Here is a 19,460-nt window from a genome sequence, read left to right as displayed (position 1 = left end):
GACCTGGGCTGAAATCCAGAGTCAGATGCTTAATGGACTGAGCCACCCAGCCATCCTGCTTTGTCTTTTTTATTCACTTGCCTGAATATATTTGTATGAGTTTGTATGTATACATATCCATTGAGATATACATGCATTTGTTTCCAATTTGTTGTCAAATTTTTGCCATGGAGAATTTTTAAATACTTTTATTACACATTTATAAAATCTAGGGCTGAATGTGGAGAATTTTTTAATGCTGTCAGATTCATATGAACCTTTTATTTCTTTTGAGGTATATGTTATAGTTAGGAAGGTCTTCCTTGGGGCGCCTGGGTGGCTCAGATGGTTAAGCGTCTGCCTTCGGCTCAGGTCGTGATCCCAGGGTCCTGGGATCGAGCCCCACATCTGGCTCCTGGCTCAGCGGGGAGCCTGCTTCTCCCTCTGCCTGCTTCTCCCCCTGCTTGTGCTCTGTCAAATAAATACATAAAATCTTAAAAAAAAAGAAAGGCCTTCCTAATGCTGGGATTATTGAAAAACAAACTTACTCTTTCATGGCCTGTTCTATAATTTTTATGCCTTCATTTCTTGTATTTAAATATCTAATCCTCTGAAATTTATTCTGATGTAAGGGGTGAGTTTTCTTTGCGTTTTCTCAGATGGTTACCCAGTTGCCTGATTTGAATGCCACCTTTATCATATAATACATTCTCCTATCTATGGGGTGTAATCCTGTGTATTAGTAGGAGTACTCATGTGATGACACACTGCTTCAATTACTGCAACTACATACAACGCTTGAATAACTAGTAGGGCTACTGCCTACCCTCAATTATCCTTTTCAGATTTTTTTTTTAAGATTTTATTTATTTGAGAGAGAGGGAGGGAGAGAGAGAGAGAGAGAGCTGGGGGAGAGGGAGAGGGAGAAGCAGACTCCCCGCCAAGCAGGAAGCCCAATGCGGGGATCGATCCCAGGACCCTGGGATCATGACCTGAGCCAAAGGCAGATGCTTAACCTACTAAGCCACCCAGCCATCCCTCTTTTCAGATTTTTAATACTATTTTTGCTTGCATTTCTAATAGGATTTATATTACCTTTACAGATCTTTACAATGTTTAACCTTCTTTGTGAGAATATGGTAAGACTTTCTATTTGCTAAAGTTTTTCAAAGATTTCTGTATAGCATTTAAAAGGATTCTTCAACCAAAAAAGAAATCAACCTCCCGTATCACATCTACCTGATTTCTGCGCCTGTGCCATTAACATTGCTTCCTCTCTGGTATTTCCCTCCACTTAAGCACTAGATCCCAACCTCTCTCACAACTCAAGGGATGTGGCTTCAGCAATTCTCCCCTCTTGTCTACATCAACTAGATCTCTACTAGATTGGCCATACTGGCATACAGTTATTTTCTTTTTTTCGTTTTTTTTTTTAAGATTTTATGTATTTATTTGGCAGAGAGAGAGAGATCACAAGCAGGGCGAGTGCACTGGGAGAGGGAGAGCAAGGGAGCCTGACGTGGGCCTGATGGCAGGACCACGGGATCATGACCTGAGCCGAAGGCACTGAGCCACCCCACCCAGGCTCCCCTACAGTTATTTGTCCTATCTTGAAAATAAAACAACCCTCTTTTGACTCTACTATGCCCTGCAGCAACCACCCCATTTCTTGGTTCCCCTTTACAGGTAAGATTCCTCAAACGCACTGTTTATATTCAATGTCTATAAACTTCTCACATTCCCATATGAATCTATACTGGCTTCCACTTCCACCATGTCATCAAAACCCTTTCTGTTAAGATCACCAGTGACCTCCATAATGCTAAATCCAGTAGTCAATTTTCTGTTCTGACCTTTCTTGACTTTCAGCAGCATCTGACACAATTAACTATTCTTCCTGAAATATTTTCTTATGTGGCCTCTAAGACAATCTCTAGGCTTTCTCTTCCCTCACTGGTGGCTCCTTCTCAGTCTCCCCTGCTGGTTCCTCCTCTAAATGTGAATCCCTCAGAGTATTCCTTGGACATTTTTCTTCTCTTGCTCACTTGGCATCTATTCTCATACGGCTTTAAATATTACCTACAAACTCGAATCCCCAAATTTCTTTCTCTAGCCCAGATCATTACCCAAACTTCAAGCTATGTATGTAACTACCTATTTGACAACAGTACTTGGATATCTAACAGGCATCTCAAACTTTATGTGTCAAAAATACAAACTCTTGATCTGAGGCCCTGATCCCAACCTGTTCCATTCAACTCAGTTGATTGGCAGCTCACTTCTTCTAATCTCTCAGACCAAAAATTTGGAGAAGGATTCAAATTCCAAACATTTAAACACCTGCCATGTACTAGGGAAAACTGATGGAGAACAATCATTATCTAGACATACCCTTGTAAAATTATTAAATTTTAAAGATATTCTAAAGAAAACTCCACATGGCCTTCAGGCAAAAAAGATGAAATTAACTTACAAAAACAACATAGTTAGATTGGCATCAGAATTTTCAAAAACAATATATACAAAGAAAGGCAGCAGTGGATTAGCATTTTCAGGAAACTCAAGAAACAAAAAATGCAAATCAGGAACAATACATCCAAACAATCTGTCAAAGAATCAAGGTCTTGGTAAAGGTTTTGAATGTGCAGAACTCAGGAAATATTGTATACATGTGTCCTTCCCAAGTATTCTAGAGGATGCACTTCATCCTACCAACAGATGACAGGGAAACTTCACAAAGGAATGACAGTGAGCATTTCACATATTTGACTATAGAGTTAAGACTCAACAAGGGTGAGGTCCATGAGTTAAAAATATATATATATTTTATTTTCTGACAAAGTAGATAAATGTAATTAAAAACAGTGGAAGAGAGAAAATGGAGAAACAGAATAAGATTACTGACTGCAACAGAAGCAGCAGGGGTCAAAACATCATTTACAACTGACAAAAGGTTAAGTAAGAAGGGGGTTTAAGGGCACCATAAGAATAAAACTAACAAACCCTTGGGCGGGGCGCCTGGGTGGCTCAGTTGGTTGGGCAACTGCCTTCGGCTCAGGTCATGATCCTGGAGTCCCAGGATCGAGTCCCGCATCGGGCTCCCTGCTCAGCAGGGAGTCTGCTTCTCCCTCTGACCCTCCCCCTCTCATGCTCTCTCTATCTCATTCTCTCTCAAATGAATAAATAAAATCTTTAAAAAAAAAAACCAACCAAACAAACAAACAAAAAACCAAACCCTTGGGCGCCTGGGTGGCTCAGTTGGTTAAGGAACTGCCTTCGGCTCAGGTCATGATCTTGGAGTCCCTGGATCGAGTCCCGCATCAGGCTCCCTGCTCAGCGAGGAGCCTGCTTCTCCCTCTAATCCTCCCCCCTCTCATGTACTCTCTCATTCTCGCTCTCTCAAGTGAATAAATAAATCTTTAAAAAAAAAAAACAACAGGGGTGCCTCGGTGGCTCAGTTGCTTAAGCGACTGCCTTCGGCTCAGGTCATGATCCTGGAGTCCCGGGATCGAGTCCCGCATCGGGATCCCTGCTCGGCGGGGAGTCAGCTTCTCCCTCTGGCTCTCCCCCCTCTCATGCTCTATCTCATTCTCTCTCTCTCAAATAAATAAATAAAATCTTTAAAAAAAATAAAAAAACACAAAAAACTAACAAACCCTTTCCTAAATAAGGAAAAAAACAAAAACAAAAACAGATACCTGAAGAAACACGTAACATACACACATAGATAACATAAAGTAATTACAATATATGACAGAATTGAGACCAAATATAAATCATATTAAATGTGAATGTGCTCAGGTCACCTGGTTGAAAGAAAAAGATTTTTTAAATGGCTCATAAAGCAAAACTCAATTCTATGCTCAATTCTACCTTTAAAATACAGCAATCCCCAAAGGCTAAAATGAAGGAATGCACAGGATTATAAGGCAAATGAAAATCACAAGATAGTACGAATTGAAATCCTGATACCAAGGTAGACTTCAAGCCAAAAAGTATTAAATGAGAAAAAGAACATATTACAAGCTACATTAATAGTTATATCTATGCACTAATTAACATAGCAAACCACACGAGATGCAAGAAACAGAAACACACCATATTAGGAAACTTGAAAACACCACTTAGTATGAGTTCAATGAACAAAAAATAGGAAAGGATATAAAAGATCTAAACAACATAATCAGTAAGTCATATCGTGTCTGTGTGTGTGTGTATAGCAAAGACTATCCATGTTGGAGAATGTATCTTCTCATAAAATGTTCTCAAAAATCAAGAAGTGTTCTCAAAAACTGATCATATATCAGGGCACAAAGATCAGTAAGTTCTATGAAGTAGAAATATTACAAACAACACTCTAATCACAATGTAATAAAACAAGAAATTAAAAACAAAACAAAGTCTTTCCATCTGGAAAGTAATGAAAATTCTATTTCTGAATAAAGGGTATATGAGCATTCATTCTAATATTTTTATTTTGCAACTTTTTGTAAGTCAGAAATTATTTCCAAGTGACAAGTAAAAAAAAAAACAAACCCAAACCAAAAACCAAAAACCAAAACCCCAACTTATAATTCCTTGTTGGCAAGGATGGGGGACACTGGGAGCTCAACGCATTACTAGTAGGAGTATAAACTGGTACAACCACTTTGATAGTTTGTTAGTCTCTACTAAAGTTGAAATATGACCCAGCAATTTCACTTTTAGGTATATACCAAAAAGAAATGCATGCACACATATTTCAAAAGACATGCACAAGAATGTCTACATGATTTGTAAGAGCAAAAATCTAGTAGCCATCTAAATGCTCATCAACAGTAGACTGGATACGTAAATTGTGGTATACCCATTTAATGGAATATTATGCAGCAATGAAATCAATGAACTAAAGTTACAGGAACAAGGACATAGCTTTCAAACAGAGGCTGAACAAAAAGAAGACTCAAGAAGAATATATATTATAATTCCACATTTAAAAGTAAAAAAAAAAAACAAGCATAACAAAGCTAGTGTAAGAAGTCAGGAGTGTCACCTCTGGGAGGAAGGAGGAAACAGTGATGAGAGGCATGAGGAAGGCTCTATGGCACTGGCAATGATCTCTTTCTGAATATGTACAGTGGCCTTCCAGCTGTTAACTTTAACATTTAGCAGCACATTTGTTGTACTTTTCTGATGTATGTCAATTAAAAATTAAATAGGAGATTTTTAAAATATGAGGCCTAACGTGTTCAATTTTGTGATTATTTCATGGACCCTTCTGTTTTCAGAGTAAAAAATCCAATGTACCATATTACATCAATTTGAAGAACCACTGATTGTAAGATGAAGTACCATTTTGTATATTACCAAAAAGAAAAAAAAAAGGCCCCCAAAACCAGCCCCCCAAAAAGAAAGGAAAAAAAAAAGAAAAAAGAAAAACCCTCCTAAGTAAACTATGATTCAAAATGATAAAACTTTTAAATGTGTTTTGTGCCTTCACTGAGACTATTTCAGAACCATCAGCTTTCTGCAAGGTATCTAAAGAAGAATGGTGTCAATGACTGGGAATATTTCTATTTTTCTTGCCTACTAGTATCATTTCATCTACTATTCAAAGAGTCTGTGAGCTAAGAGAACTTAGAGGTCATCTAGATATACTCCATGATTTTACAGATGGAGATAATGGAGCCCAAAGAGGTTGACCTGCCTTAAAAGACAGCAAGAAGCGGGGCGCCTGGGTGGCTCAGTTGGTTAAGTGACTGCCTTCGGCTCAGGTCATGATCCTGGAGTCCCGGGATCGAGTCCCGCATCGGGCTCCCTGCTCGGCGGGGAGTCTGCTTCTCCCTCTGACCCTCCCCCCTCTCATGTGCTCTCTCATTCTCTCTCTGTCAAATAAATAAAATCTTAAAAAAAAAAAAAAAAAAAAGACAGCAAGAAGCAAAGCAGAAGCCTGATTCTAGATCTGTTCTCAAACCAGTGATTTTTCTCTATTTCTTAAGGCATAATGATCAGTGTCAATGATAGTACCAAACGTTACTTTTTCGAGCAAAGGTTTTGCTTGGTGAAAACTATCCAAAGTATCAATTTATATTTATTTTCTGAAGATGAACAATCTGTAAATTTTATAAACCTACTCCTAAACACATCAGTAAAAATTATTAGAATGTTGCTTTATGTTTTTTTAAGTAGGCTCCATGTCCAGCATGGAGCCCAACACTGGGCTTGAACTCCAGACCCTGAGATCAAGCCCTGAGCCGAGATCAAGAGTCAGACACTTAACCGACTGAGCCACCCAGGTGCCCAGAATGTTGCTTCTTAATACCCTATCAGCAGAACTCCAATAGATGATTAGTACAGTAATTGTGCAAAGGCTCATGGATAAAAAATCATAAACAATGATTTCAATAGCCATTTGAAAGGCCAACAGCTACGAATGGAATAGTGAAGAAAATCATTTTTGGGGAATAAGAGGAAACCATTTATTGACAAATAAGCTCTTGATCTGTGAATGAATTTCTCAGAAAAGGAGCCATCCTCCAGTGCTCAGGAGATCAAACAAAGATGCAGACAACCCATCTTTTCAAGGGAAATGACTGCAAAATAAGGTGATTATAATAGACACATTTTTGGAGACAAAGCACTGAGTGTACTGCTAGAATCAAAATATAAGTAGCAATGGGTTTATATCGTAGTTTATAAAATTATTTCATCACACCATTTCATTGATCCTTAAAATAATCTGAGTTTTCAGAGCAAGTGATACCCTCTTTGTACAAAAGAAAAAGCCTGTGCTTGGATATGTTAAATGATCTGTCTAGAGTCATAGTGTTCGTGATCTAGGACTTGAACCCAGTCCTGATTTCACACCATTTTATCTCCAGCTGTTATCTCAACCCTAAGTATATGATGGAACACAATGATATGAATCTACCTGCCAATATCTCTGGAAAACTTACTACCACAAACTTTAGAGGTGATGCAGAATTTGGAGCTTTAACTTTAATATACTATAAATTGTTATTGTTAACTCCAGGACCATTTTCTATAAACCCTACCTTCACATCAAAGGAAGGCTTGAAGAGTTTGTCCTTGGACAGAAATTTTGATGGTGTATCCAGATGTAAGGAGGGCTCCTTCTGAAGTGGCTGTCCCACTGGTGGGGAGACTGAAACCTGTCTGGTGTGTTGTGAGATCACAGCATGGAAAGCTTTACTCTGAAAGCAGTTCATATCTAAAGGTGTAACAGCTGTTTTCCTGTGAGTTTCCAGGTGTGCAACAGGATGCTCCGGAGTATCTGGATTTAGGTTCACCCTGTTTGTTATTTCAGTTTCCAAACTTTGTTCTAGAGATTTAAAATGAAAAGAAACAAATGTGAGCCACTAAGGTCATCTTTTATCTCTAAAGAGGCATACACAAAGTGATACTTTTATATCATACTGTTAGTTTTATGTGAATTCTCAAGTACATTTTAAATCACAAAGTTATACACTTACTTTCCAAGAAACAAACCAAATGATGTATTAAAATACATGTTGAGTTAGACAAAGCATATCAACTGAAACAATTAATGAAATCAGACTTCCTATTTCATATTGTAGCTTGAAATATTTTTAATAAACCTCACGATTTGCCAAATATTATGTAAGTGTCATCTCAGTCAACAGCAGTTAAAAAAAAAACAACCCAATTACATGTACTATGAGTTAACAACTACAGTGAAGTTTTTAAAAAGTTCTTAGTGAAATTTTAACATGACCTAAATGTCACTTTGCCTCAGTTGTAAAATTTCCAGTCTGTTTGGGTAAGCAATAATGGCTCTGAGAGCTGTTCCCAAGCTACTGACTTGTCCCTTAAGTTTGCCTAGGGATGCCATCATCTTAGAAGAGGGGGTACTGTGTCCTCCCACCAGCCTTTTTTGAACATTTAACAAAAACACTTAATAGATGGCTATGCCATGCCAGATCCAATGCTAGACAATGGAAATACATAACACCCAAAACATGCAAATTCTTTGCCCTTTCAGAGCCTGTAACTGAGTAGGGAGATGTGAAAGCAAACTAGAATTACACCACTGGGATCAAAGGTTTAAAGGGGATAATGCAGGGAGTTTCGGCAAGACAAAGGCTATAGTTGGTGGGTCAAGGAAGGCTTCCTAGAGAAAGTGATATCCAAACTGAGAACTGAAAGATAAGGACAAAGAGGCAAGCATGAGGTGGGCTAGCAAAAAGGCACAGAAGTCCAAAGATGAGAGGAAGAGAGAACACATAATTGACACGGTATGTCCGTGTGAGCCACAGAAGGAACAATAAATGGGATCCTAGCCCACATCTTAAGACTTCAAACACTGAGACCCCAGGATGCTTCTAGATTATTTTGTATCTTCCAGCTTTCAGACAGTGCCTGCAGTAGAGAACAGGTACAAATTAAGTATCTGCTTTGAACACGTTTATTTTGCCACCCAATAAGGAATGCTCAACAGTGGTGCACGACACTCAATGTGAAAAGCAGAAATCAGTGAACTTTTCTAAAAACAAGCTTTGACACATTCATATTCCAGAAACCATAAAATTGTAAAAATACATATAAAAGAACAAAATAAAAGTATTAACCTTCTTTAGTTGACTTTTCAATCAGAAAATGGCTTTCATTTGCTCTCTTTCCCATTCTAGCAGTCTCCAACAACCAAGATATGGTGACTGCTGGTAAATTCCACTTCTTGGCAGCTTCATATTTAGATCCACCTGGTTCTTTCAGTACAAGATGCGTACTGGCAAACATGCCTTTCTTTGCATTGGATTTGCGAACAAAGAATTCCTGAACACTGAAAATTATATTTAAATAAAAGCAAATGGTCATATACACAACTAGTGAGCAAGCTAAGAAGGAAATTTCTAATACAGCTGTTGTTAGAGTTCTACATATAATACTCGCTGATAAAAAGTTGATGTTTCGAATCCTCTTACAAATGCTTACTCAAAGATAAAAATGTATTGCTACAGTAAAACTTTTTATAAAAACATAAGCAAATTAAATAGACTTTCAAGAACTAACCAGGAAAATTACCTCCTTAATTAGTCATCACCTACCCACCTTGGCCCTTCTTCCCAAAAGGAGGCATGGAATAGTCAGGGAGCACAGAAAAGGTATGAATAACACACTGTATCTTTCTAGCCCACTATGTCTTCCCAAAGCATTTTCAGACATAATCTCATTTGATACCCTTAATATTTGTGAAATAGCACTATTTTACAAAATATTGTTTTTTGGTTTTTTTTGAAGAGTTTATTTATTTGTCAGAGAGAGAGAGAGAGAGCATGTGCACGTCTGTGCGCACAAACGGGGGAGCGGCAGGCAGAGGAGGCAGAGGGAGAAGCAGACTCCCCACTGAACAGAGAGCCCGATGCAGGGCTCAATCCCAGGACCACAAGATCATGACCTGAGCCCAAGGCAGACGCTTAAGTGACTGAGCCACCCAGGTGTCCCTTTTACAACTGTAAAGATACAACCTGGGAAAAGATACAATTAAGTGACTTGTTCAAAATCACAGAATATTTATTAAACACAGAGAACATGGGAACAGAAAAGAGAAGTCCACCACTTGACATATAAACAGAATTTTTTTTTTTTTTAAGATTTTATTTATTTATTTGAGAGAGAGCACATGAGAAGGGGGAAGGTCAGAGGGAGAAGCAGACTCCCTGCCAAGCAGGGAGCCCGATGCGGGACTCGATCCCGGGACTCCAGGATCATGACCTGAGCCGAAGGAGTCGCTTAACCAACTGAGCCACCCAGGCGCCCCAGAATTTTTTTTTTAAAACAGCTTCTGGGTTTTATGCTCTAGTTCCCACTTTTAAGATTCTTTAAATCTCCCACATTTTTCCTAGCACTTTCATGGTTTCATTTTTCACATTTAACTCATAGATCCATTTGGTACTTATTTTGGTATGAGATGTGGCTCTAACTTTATTGAATCCTATTTACTGAATAAGCCATCTCTCTTCTTCAATGCCTTGGAATATCACTTTTTTTTTTTAATGAAGATTTTATTTATTTATTTGAGAGAGAGAGAGCATGAGCAGGGGGGAGGGGGAGAGGGAGAGGCAGACTCCCCACTGAGCAGGGAGCCCCATGTGGGGCTTGATCCCAGGACCCTGAGATTATGACCTGAGCCGAAGGGAGATGCTTAACTGATTCACCACCCAAGGCACCCCAGAATATCATTTTTATCATACACTAAATTCCTGTTTGTATTTGGTCTATTTCTAGACTTTCTGCTCGTTCACTGAACTTTCTGCAACTTATTAAAGCCACACTATTATTTAGTGAGGTTTTACAAAGTATATTTAAATAACTATTCTATTTCGGAATTTTCATGACTTTCCTGCTTGCTAACCTTTTCTTATGAATTCAAGAATTGTTTGCTTATTGCCCTCCTTAAAAAATTTGGATGGCATTTTAACTGGGATGTTTAATTTATACATTAATGTAGGGGACTGAACAATAGAAACTTCTTTATAATCTTCTTTCCAAGAACATGGATATCTTTTCTACTGTTCCCTTAATAGCATTTTATAAGCTTCTGTAGCTCTTCCAAGTTTCATGTTAAACCTGTTGGTAAGTATTTTATCTCTCATTGCAAACTTACTTTTCATTAGCTTTTCTAACTGGTTGTATGAAGGTCAATGATTTCTGGATATTAATTGGCCACTTTATTGATATTTATTAACAGCTACTTCACTAAATTTTTCTCCAAGCACTGCTTTAGTTTAACCCCTGGAACTTGGGTGTCATACTTTTGCTATTGTTACTTTCTAGATTTTCTGCAACTTTAGTTTTTTTCAAAAAGCTTTTTATTGTTTAGTATAATTCAAATACAGAAGACAGTGAAAAAGGAAATACAAAATTTAGTGAATTATTATTAAGTGAAAACCCTTGTATCTACTACCTACATCAGATGACAGAATCTTGCCAGCTACTCCAGAACCTCTCCAATGTGTCCCTTGCCCAATTACAACCTCTCCATACCTCCCTTCTTAGTAGTAGCCACTATATGGATATTTGTGGCAATCACTTCCTTACCTTTCTTTAGTTTTATCACGTAGCGCATTTTTAAAAACTACAGGTTTTTTTTTTTTGTCTTTTAGCTTATAGGCTCCGTCCTCTTTCCCTTTCCCCTTAATACATATTTGTTGAAGACACTGCATTATTTGTAACAAAGTTATCTCAGAGTCTGGATTTTGCTAACTGCATTTCTGTGCTATAGTTTAACATGTTATTCTATTTCTTTTTTTTTTTTTTTTTTGGCTGGGTACAGTATACTTTATTGATGACCTCCCCTTCTTCAGGGGGGTCTGGGATGGAAATGGTGGAGCTCGGGAGATTCTCAGTGTTTTGGGGGATAAGTTGGGGCAGGGACTCCCCAGCAGCTGAGGGCCTCTCTCTTCCTCTTGCTCTCGCTGGGGCTGGTGGTCCAGGGGGCTCTTACTCCTTGGAGGCCATGTAGACCATAAGGTCCACCACCCGGTTGCTGTAGCCAAATTCATTGTCATACCAGGAAATGAGCTTGACAAAGTGGTTGTTGAAAGCAATGCCAGCCCCGGCATCGAAGGTGGAGGAGTGGGTGTCACTGTTAAAGTCGCAGGAGACAACCTGGTCCTCAGTGTACCCCAGGATGCCCTTGAGGGGGCCCTCTGATGCCTGCTTCACACCTTCTTGATGTCGTTGTATTTGGCAGCTTTCTCCAGGCAACAGGTCAGATCCACGACGGACACGTTGAGGGTGGGGACACGGAAGGCCATACCAGTGAGCTTCCCGTTCAGCTCAGGGATGACCTTGCCCACAGCCTTGGCAGTGCCAGTAGAAGCAGGGATGATGTTCTGGGCAGCCCCTCGGCCGTCGCGCCACAGCTTCCCAGAGGGGACGTCCACGGTCTTCTGGGTGGCAGTGGTGGCATGGATGGTGGTCATGAGTCCCTCCACAATGCCGAAGTTGTCATGGATGACCTTGGCCAGAGGAGCCAAGCAGTTGGTGGTGCAGGAGGCAGTGCTGACAATCTCGAGGGAGTTGTCATACTTCTCATGGTTCACACCCATCATGAACATGGGGGCACTGGCAGAAGGAGCAGAGATGATGACCCTCTTGGCCCTGCCCTTCAAGTGAGCCCCAGCCTTCTCCATGGTGGTGAAGACCCCAGTGGACTCCACAACATACTCAGCACCAGCATCACCCCATTTGATGCTGGCGGGATCTCGCTCCTGGAAGATGGGAGATGGACTTTCCACTGATGACAAGCTTCCCATTCTCAGCCTTGACTGTGCCGTGGAATTTGCCATGGGTGGAATCATACTGGAAAATGTAGACCATGTAATTGAGGTCAATGAAGGGGTCATTGATGGCAACAACATCCACTTTGCCAGAGTTAAAAGCAGCCCTGGTGATCAGGCACCCAATATGGCCAAATCCGTTCACTCTGACCTTCACCATTGTGTCTCAGGGACGTGGCTGGCACTGCACCAGAAGATGCGGCTGTCTGTCGAACAGGGAGGAGCAGAGAGCCTATTCTCCTATTTCTTATAAATCAGTAGTTGAATCTAGAAACTTCATCAGATTGAGGTTTTATCATTTTGGTAAGGCCACTTTAAGGTGGTAGTGTGTTCTTCATCAGGAGGCATATAATGTCTGTTTTCCTTTTTATTATGTGATTATTGATTTTCAGGGCCTAGGTGTTTTCATTCATCAGGAGTTATAACCCTATCCTTCTTCATTTATTTGTTGGAATACCTCTTAAAGAGAAACTGTCTTATCCATTATTACGGTACTCTGATACAGATTACATAGGAAAGGCAGGATAAATACTTGATCCTTTCACTTTATCTGACAGCTTTCAAATAATGGGCTGGTTTCCCAGCATCTTTCAAACATGACCAATTAGCTTTGTTTGGAAGTCATTATGAAATCATGATTTAAACATTATTTGATGTGTTTGGATCCACTGCTATTATTCCCTTTAGTGATACTTAAATTTTCCTGTCTTTGTCCAGTGGTCCTTTTGACACAACTTCCTTAGCAGTTCTTGCTATCTGGTCTGACAAAATGTTCCATACTCACTGATACCTTTTCTGCCCCAGACCTGGAATTAATTTTTTTTAAAGACTTTATTTATTTGAGAGAGAGTGCAGAGAGACAGAGAGAGCAAGTGAGGATGAGCATGAGTGGGGGGGGGGGGGGGGTAGAGGGAGAGGGAGAAGCAGGCTCCCCACTGAGCAGGGAGCATGATGTGGCGCTCGATCCCAGGACACTAGGATCAAGACCTGAGCCAAAGGCAGATGCCTAAGGGGCTAAACCACCCAGGCGCCCCCGGAATTAATCACTTCTTTACATTTTAGTTTCTTTTAGCAGGAAATGGTATTTTTGGATCACAATCTGGGCACTGGGATTGCTTATTACCATTGTAAAGAACTGTTGATAATGATTTCTAGGCTTATAAATGGGTTTGAATTCCTCTTGGAACCAAGAGTTATGAAATAGTTCTAAAATGTCCAGTTTATAAGGTCTTTACATTTTTTTTTTAAAGATATTTTTTATTTATTTATTTGACAGAGAGATACAGAGCACAAGTAGGCAGAGTGGCAGGCAGAGGGAAAGGGAGAAGCAGGCTCCCTGCTGAGCAGGGAGCCCGATGCGGGCCTCGATCCCAGGACTCTGGGATCATGACCTGAGCCAAAGGCAGCTGCTCAACCAACTGAGCCACCCAGGCACCCCAGGTCTTTTCATTTTCTATTTTTACTATTCATTTCTAGTCTTTTTGCATCATGATTAGAGAGTATGGTCTGTACTCTTTCTACTTCAGGGAATTTACTGAGGTTTTCTTTGTGGCCAATTTCTTTATAGGCAATGTTTCTAAGTGTTCTACAGGCACTTGAAAAGGTATGTTTTCTGTTTCAGGGTAGATGACTATGCTATTGAAATCTAGATCCTTCCCTGTTTTCTATGTGACCTCTTATGAAATAAAAGATGGAAATTAAAGTCTCCTACAAGTAATGTATTTCTGTTGATTCCACCTTGTATCTCCTAATGTTTTCGTCTTATGGATGATAGTCATGTTCTTTTTGGCATATATATATTTTAACTTCAGTGTGAATAGCTATTTACAATGCTCTCCTTTTTCTTACTTAATGCTTTTTCATTTGAATCCAAACTTGTCTGACATTAGAAGTGCAACCCCTCCTTTCCTTTGTTTGCATTTCTTTGACATACCTTTGCCCATCTTTTTTTTTCCCAGATATTCTGAATCAATTTGTTTTAGGTGTGTCTCTTTAAAGTCATTTTAAGTGTTGCTTCAAGATCTAATCTAAAAGAAGTTTTTTATTTATTTTATTTTATTATTTTTTAAAGATTTTATTTATTTCTTTGACAGAGAGAGACACAGCGAGAGAGGGAACACAAGCAGGGGGAGTGGGAGAGAGAGAGAAGCAGGCTTCCCGTGGAGCAGAGAGCCCGATGCGGGGCTCGATCCCAGGACCCTGGGATCATGACCTGAGCCGAAGGCAGACGCTTAACGACTGAGCCACCCAGGCGCCCCAAAAAAGAACTGTTTTTTAAAATAAAAGTTGATTTCATTTACATTTACTGATATAACTTTTCTACTTCCTTTTAAAACAGTTACCACTTAAGGTTCACTTAGGGGTTGGGCTAATTTGAATTTTGGAAGCAATTTTCAAGTACTTATTTTTCCTTCCCAAGTATTCATTACTGAAAAAGAATAAATCTCCCGTATGGCCCATGGAAGGGAATAATGCTTGGATGTGCAATATTCAATAACGGCCCTCGTATCAGCTTTATATATTCCCTTTCCTGGTAGGTAAGCACTAATGCCCATGGTCTGAACCTTTGCCAGGTATCCATCTAGTAGTACTGAGCCATCACACAGGTACACGACACACTACCCATAAACATTATAAAGACACCCAGCTCAATTCCAGTTTGAATGTTCACCAATAAGTCAAAAGGTACACCATGATAGCAAGTGCACAAAAAATACTACATACCTTGCTCCAAGGCGATTTGCTAAGAATGTCAATGAATCTTTTTCTGCTCCTGCACACTGGCTGAATGAAATAACACAATCCTCTAAAGGAGTCATTCCTGCCATTACTGGGACTGGCATGAAGAGAGGATTTGACTTTGGATCAATTAAAGTCTGATAGTCTATACAAGTTACCTTTTAAAAACAAGAGACACAAGAACAGCAACCTGAAATAAGCAACTAGTGGTTAACACTGGTTTAGTTACAGTAGCAGTAATTTTAGTTTACATGAAAAGCGATTTTACTTGAAAGTAACCTTGTGTATGCTCATTCTCAATACACTTCACATTATATTAAAAAAATTAATTCATTACACAGGATATTAAGATCAGGCAGGTTTATCATTTAACTTACTAAATATTATGGTAAATTTAATTTCTCCCCAAGTATTAGTTTATAAATTTTCCTCTTAACTCTTGGAAAGTTAAAAAAAAATGGTGAAATTACCAGTGTTCAGCCAATAAAAAAGAACAATACAAAAGTGCACCTATGCTTTGGTTGTGAGAAAACAAGGAGGACTGAAATAGTATGAGATGACCTGGGGTAACATCTTAAGAAGGAATGCTGCTGCTGTGGCCCCAGGGAAACAATAAGCTCTACTCTGCCAAGACTGGGACCAAGAAAACTTGCATATTTTCCTCTTACAATTCCCTTTGCTAAACTCAAAATCTAAACCTTGCTCAAACACCGATTTACCTAAACTGAATTGCTTAGGAAATAAATATTAACACTCTCAGCACCTGATATCCTTCAACACTACATTTCAACTGCTACAGGGTTTTCTTACCAGCCACGTATTTGTGACAACTTCTCCCACAGTTGCTTCTACTTCACACCCCAGTAGCGGAACCACAGCATAATCAGCAACAATTCTGCTCTGAAGGGACACGATTTTTCCAGCATTTTCTCTTATGATATTTGCAATATTAGATTCATTTTCATTACTAAACCCCAAAACAAGGAAACTCTTTTGGCTAAATAAACCTTCTTCAGTAATTGTAGAAGTGTCAGGGAGGCAACGAGTGACAGAAGACTGATTTTCTTCTTGCAGAGAAATATGAGTAGAGTCATTGAAGGGCTCAACTTCAGACTTCACAGCTTCAACTGAAAGAGAAAAAGAAATGTCATCTAGCAGAAAATTTATCTTACACTTAAAGGTAACATGAAGCCTGAGAACTGTGACCACAGTCACAAAAACTAAGGCTCAGTAAGTACACAATGAGGAAAGGATACAAACTCATCCCATTTTCTTGGCTACCAAGAGTACTGTCATTATTTCCATCTTCCATTAGGAATGACAACAGCAATCATGTCACTGTTCTAGGTATTCCTAGTATACTAGAAACTCCAATTAATTGAAAATTATGAAGCTCTAGTAACTCCCTGGGCCTGTCTCAGTCCCCAAACTGTTTTGCTAATTCACACCAGAATTGAGAAAATATCATTAGGGAAAAAACAGAAGGAATGGCCTAAGTGGTCAAGCCCTTCACGTGGAAATAACTGTATAAATACAATAAGAGAATTACGGTTATTGCTTTTTATGGTTCCTTATCTTTCAAAAACCTAAAATTTTCATATTGAGATTACAGCTGCTTAGCTACTACAACATGGATTTAAGAGAACAACTGATGAAGGACCCAAGCAAATAGTCTCAATTATTACATTTCAGAATCAAGTTGGCTGATAATTAGAAGAAAAAAACATAAATGTCAGTAACAAAACATATATAGTCCCTAATATGCAATAAACACTGGCGATTCAAGGCTAGAAGTTTAAAAGGTAAAAACTTAGTACTATTTAACATACTACTGGAAGTCTTAGCCTCAGCAATCACACAACAAAAAGAAATAAAAGGCTCCAAAATGGCAAGGAAGAAGTCAAACTTTTACTGTGCAGACGACATGATACAATATGCAGAAAACCTGAAAGACCACCAAAACATTGCTAGAACTAATACATGAATTCAGCAAAGTTGCAGGATATAAAACCAATGTGCAGAAATCTGTTGCATGTCTATACACCAATAATGAAGCAGCAGAAAAAGAAATCAAGGAATCGCTCTCACTTGCAATTGCACCAAAAACAGTAAGATACCTAGGAATAAACCTAACTAAGGAGGTAAAAGATCTGTACTCTGAAAACTAGAGATCACTTATGAAAGAAATTGAAGAGCACACAAAGAAATGGAAAAACATTCCATACTCATGGATTGGAAGAACAAACACTGTTAAAATGTCCATACTACCCAAAGCAATCTATGCATTTAATGTAATCCCTATCAAAATACGACCAGATTTTTCACAGAGCTGGAACAAACAATCCTAATGTTTGTATGGAACCACAGAAGACCCCAAATAGCCAAAGCAATTCTGAAAGAGAAAAACATAACTGGAGGCATGATTCTGGATTTTAAGCTCTATTACAAAGCTGTAGTCATCAAGACAGTATGGTACTGGCACAAAAACAGACACATAGATCAATGGAACAGAATAGAGAGCCCAGAAATGGACTCACAAGTATATGGTCAACTAATATTCAACAAAGCAGGAAAGGATATCCAGTGGAAAAAAGTCTCTTCAACAAACGCTGTTGGGAAAGAAAACTGGACAGCAACATGCATAAGAATGAAACTGGACCACTTTCTTACACCATACACAAAAATAAATTCAAAATGGATGAAAGACCTAAATGTTGAGACAGGAAACTGTCAGAATCCTAGAGGAGAATACAGGCAGCATCCACTTTGACCTTGGCCTAGCAACTTCTTACTAGACACGCTGCTGGAGGCAAGAGAAGCAAAAGCAAAAATGAACTATTGGGACTTCATCAAGATAAAAAGCTTTTGCACAGCAAAGGAAATAGTCAACAAAACTAAAAGGCAGCCTACGGAATGGGAGAAGATATATGCAAATGACATATCAGACAAAGTGTTAGTATTCAAAATCTATAAAGAACTTATCAAACTCAACACCCAAAAAACAAATAATCCAGTAATGAAATGGGCAGAAGACATGAATAGACACTTTTCCAAAGAAGACATCCAGATGGCTAACAGACACACGAAAGGATGCTCAACATCACTCACCATCAGAGAAATACAAATCAAAACCACAATCAGACACCACCTCACACCTGCAAGAATGGCTAAAATTAACAACACAAGAAACAACAGGTGTTGGCGAGGATGCACAGAAAGGGGAACCCTTTACACTGTTGGTGGGAATGTAAACTGGTGCAACCACTCTGGAAAACAGTATGGAGGTTCCTCAAAAAGTTAAAAATAGATCTACCCTATGACCCAGCAATTGCACTACTGGGCATTTACCCCAAAGATACAAATGCAGTGATCCGAAAGGGCACCTGCACCCCAATGTTTACAGCAGCAATGCCCATAATAGCCAAACCATGGAAAGAGCCCAGACGTCCATCAAAAGCTGAATGGATAAAGAAGATGTGGTGTGTATATACGCAATGGAATATAACTCAGCCATCAAAAAAATGAATCTTGCCATTTGCAAAGACATGGATGGAACTAGAGTGTATTATGTTAAGTGAAATAAGTCAGTCAGAAAAAGACAAAATACCAAATTATTTCACTCATATGTGAAATTTAAGAAAGAAAACAAATGAACATATGGAAACAGGGAAAATTAAAAAAGGAGAAAGGGAAACAAGCCATATGAGGCTCTTAAGGATACAGTACAAACTGAGAGTTGATGGAGGGAAATGGGCTAGATCAGTGATACGTATTAAAGAGGACACTTGTGATGAGCACTGGGTGTTGTAAGTGATGAATCACTGAATTCTACTCCTGAAACCAATATTGCACTGTATGTTCACTAAGTAAAATTTAAATTAAAAAAAAAGGTAAAAACTTAGTTTTTGATAACTCTAGTGGTGCTGTGTACAGGGACTGGCTAACTACAGCCTAGGGGCCAAACTGGGCCTGCAGCCTGTGAGTTAAGAACGGCTTTTATGCGGGACACCTGGATGGCTCAGTCAGTTAAGCATCTGCCTTTGGCTGAGGTCATGATCCCAGGGTCCTGGGACTGAGTCCCACATTGGGCTCCTTGCTCAGCGGGGAGCCTGCTTCTCCCTCTACCTGCTGTTTTCCCTGCTTGTGCTCTCTCTCTCTGACAAATAAATAAAATCTTTAAAAAAATGGCTTTATGAGGCGGCTGTCTTTGGCTCAGGTCACGATCCTGGAGTCCAGGGACTGAGGCTCAAGTTCGGCTCCCTGCTTTTCCATCTTCCTCTGCAACCCTCCCTCCTCCCCCCACCCCACCCCCGTGCTTGTGCTCACTCTCTCTCTCAAATAAAATCTTAAAAAAAAAAAAGGAATGTTTTTTACATTTTTAAATGGTTGTAAAAAGCAGAACCCAAACAAAACAGAATATGTACAGAGACAAAACATGGT

General features: G+C 39.3%; 1 protein-coding gene and 1 pseudogene across 6 annotated transcripts in view; both read right to left on the bottom strand.

Moving 5' to 3' along the window:
* Positions 1-19,460, bottom strand: part of TOPBP1 (DNA topoisomerase II binding protein 1) — a 72,378-nt gene that overhangs the window by 29,138 nt on the left and 23,780 nt on the right. For all 5 annotated transcript variants that reach the window (XM_064587520.1, XM_064587528.1, XM_064587525.1 and 2 more), the window contains 4 exons: positions 15,831-16,147; positions 15,006-15,178; positions 8,568-8,779; positions 7,014-7,300 (listed from right to left, as the gene is read on the bottom strand). In XM_064587520.1, the coding sequence (XP_064443590.1) occupies positions 7,014-7,300; positions 8,568-8,779; positions 15,006-15,178; positions 15,831-16,147 (989 nt within the window). The remainder of the gene's footprint in view (positions 1-7,013; positions 7,301-8,567; positions 8,780-15,005; positions 15,179-15,830; positions 16,148-19,460) is intronic.
* LOC123841232 (glyceraldehyde-3-phosphate dehydrogenase-like) lies at positions 11,234-14,979 on the bottom strand (annotated as a pseudogene). The gene has a single exon (XR_008505814.2). The product of XR_008505814.2 is annotated as a glyceraldehyde-3-phosphate dehydrogenase-like (transcript).

This window comes from Mirounga angustirostris, unplaced genomic scaffold (assembly GCF_029215605.1).
Source record: "Mirounga angustirostris isolate CCGP_5_RB_7025 unplaced genomic scaffold, mMirAng1.0.hap1 SCAF_1, whole genome shotgun sequence".
Lineage (NCBI taxonomy): Eukaryota > Metazoa > Chordata > Mammalia > Carnivora > Phocidae > Mirounga > Mirounga angustirostris.
Note: the sequence above shows the minus strand (reverse complement) of the source record. Positions and strands in the feature narration are given on the sequence as shown.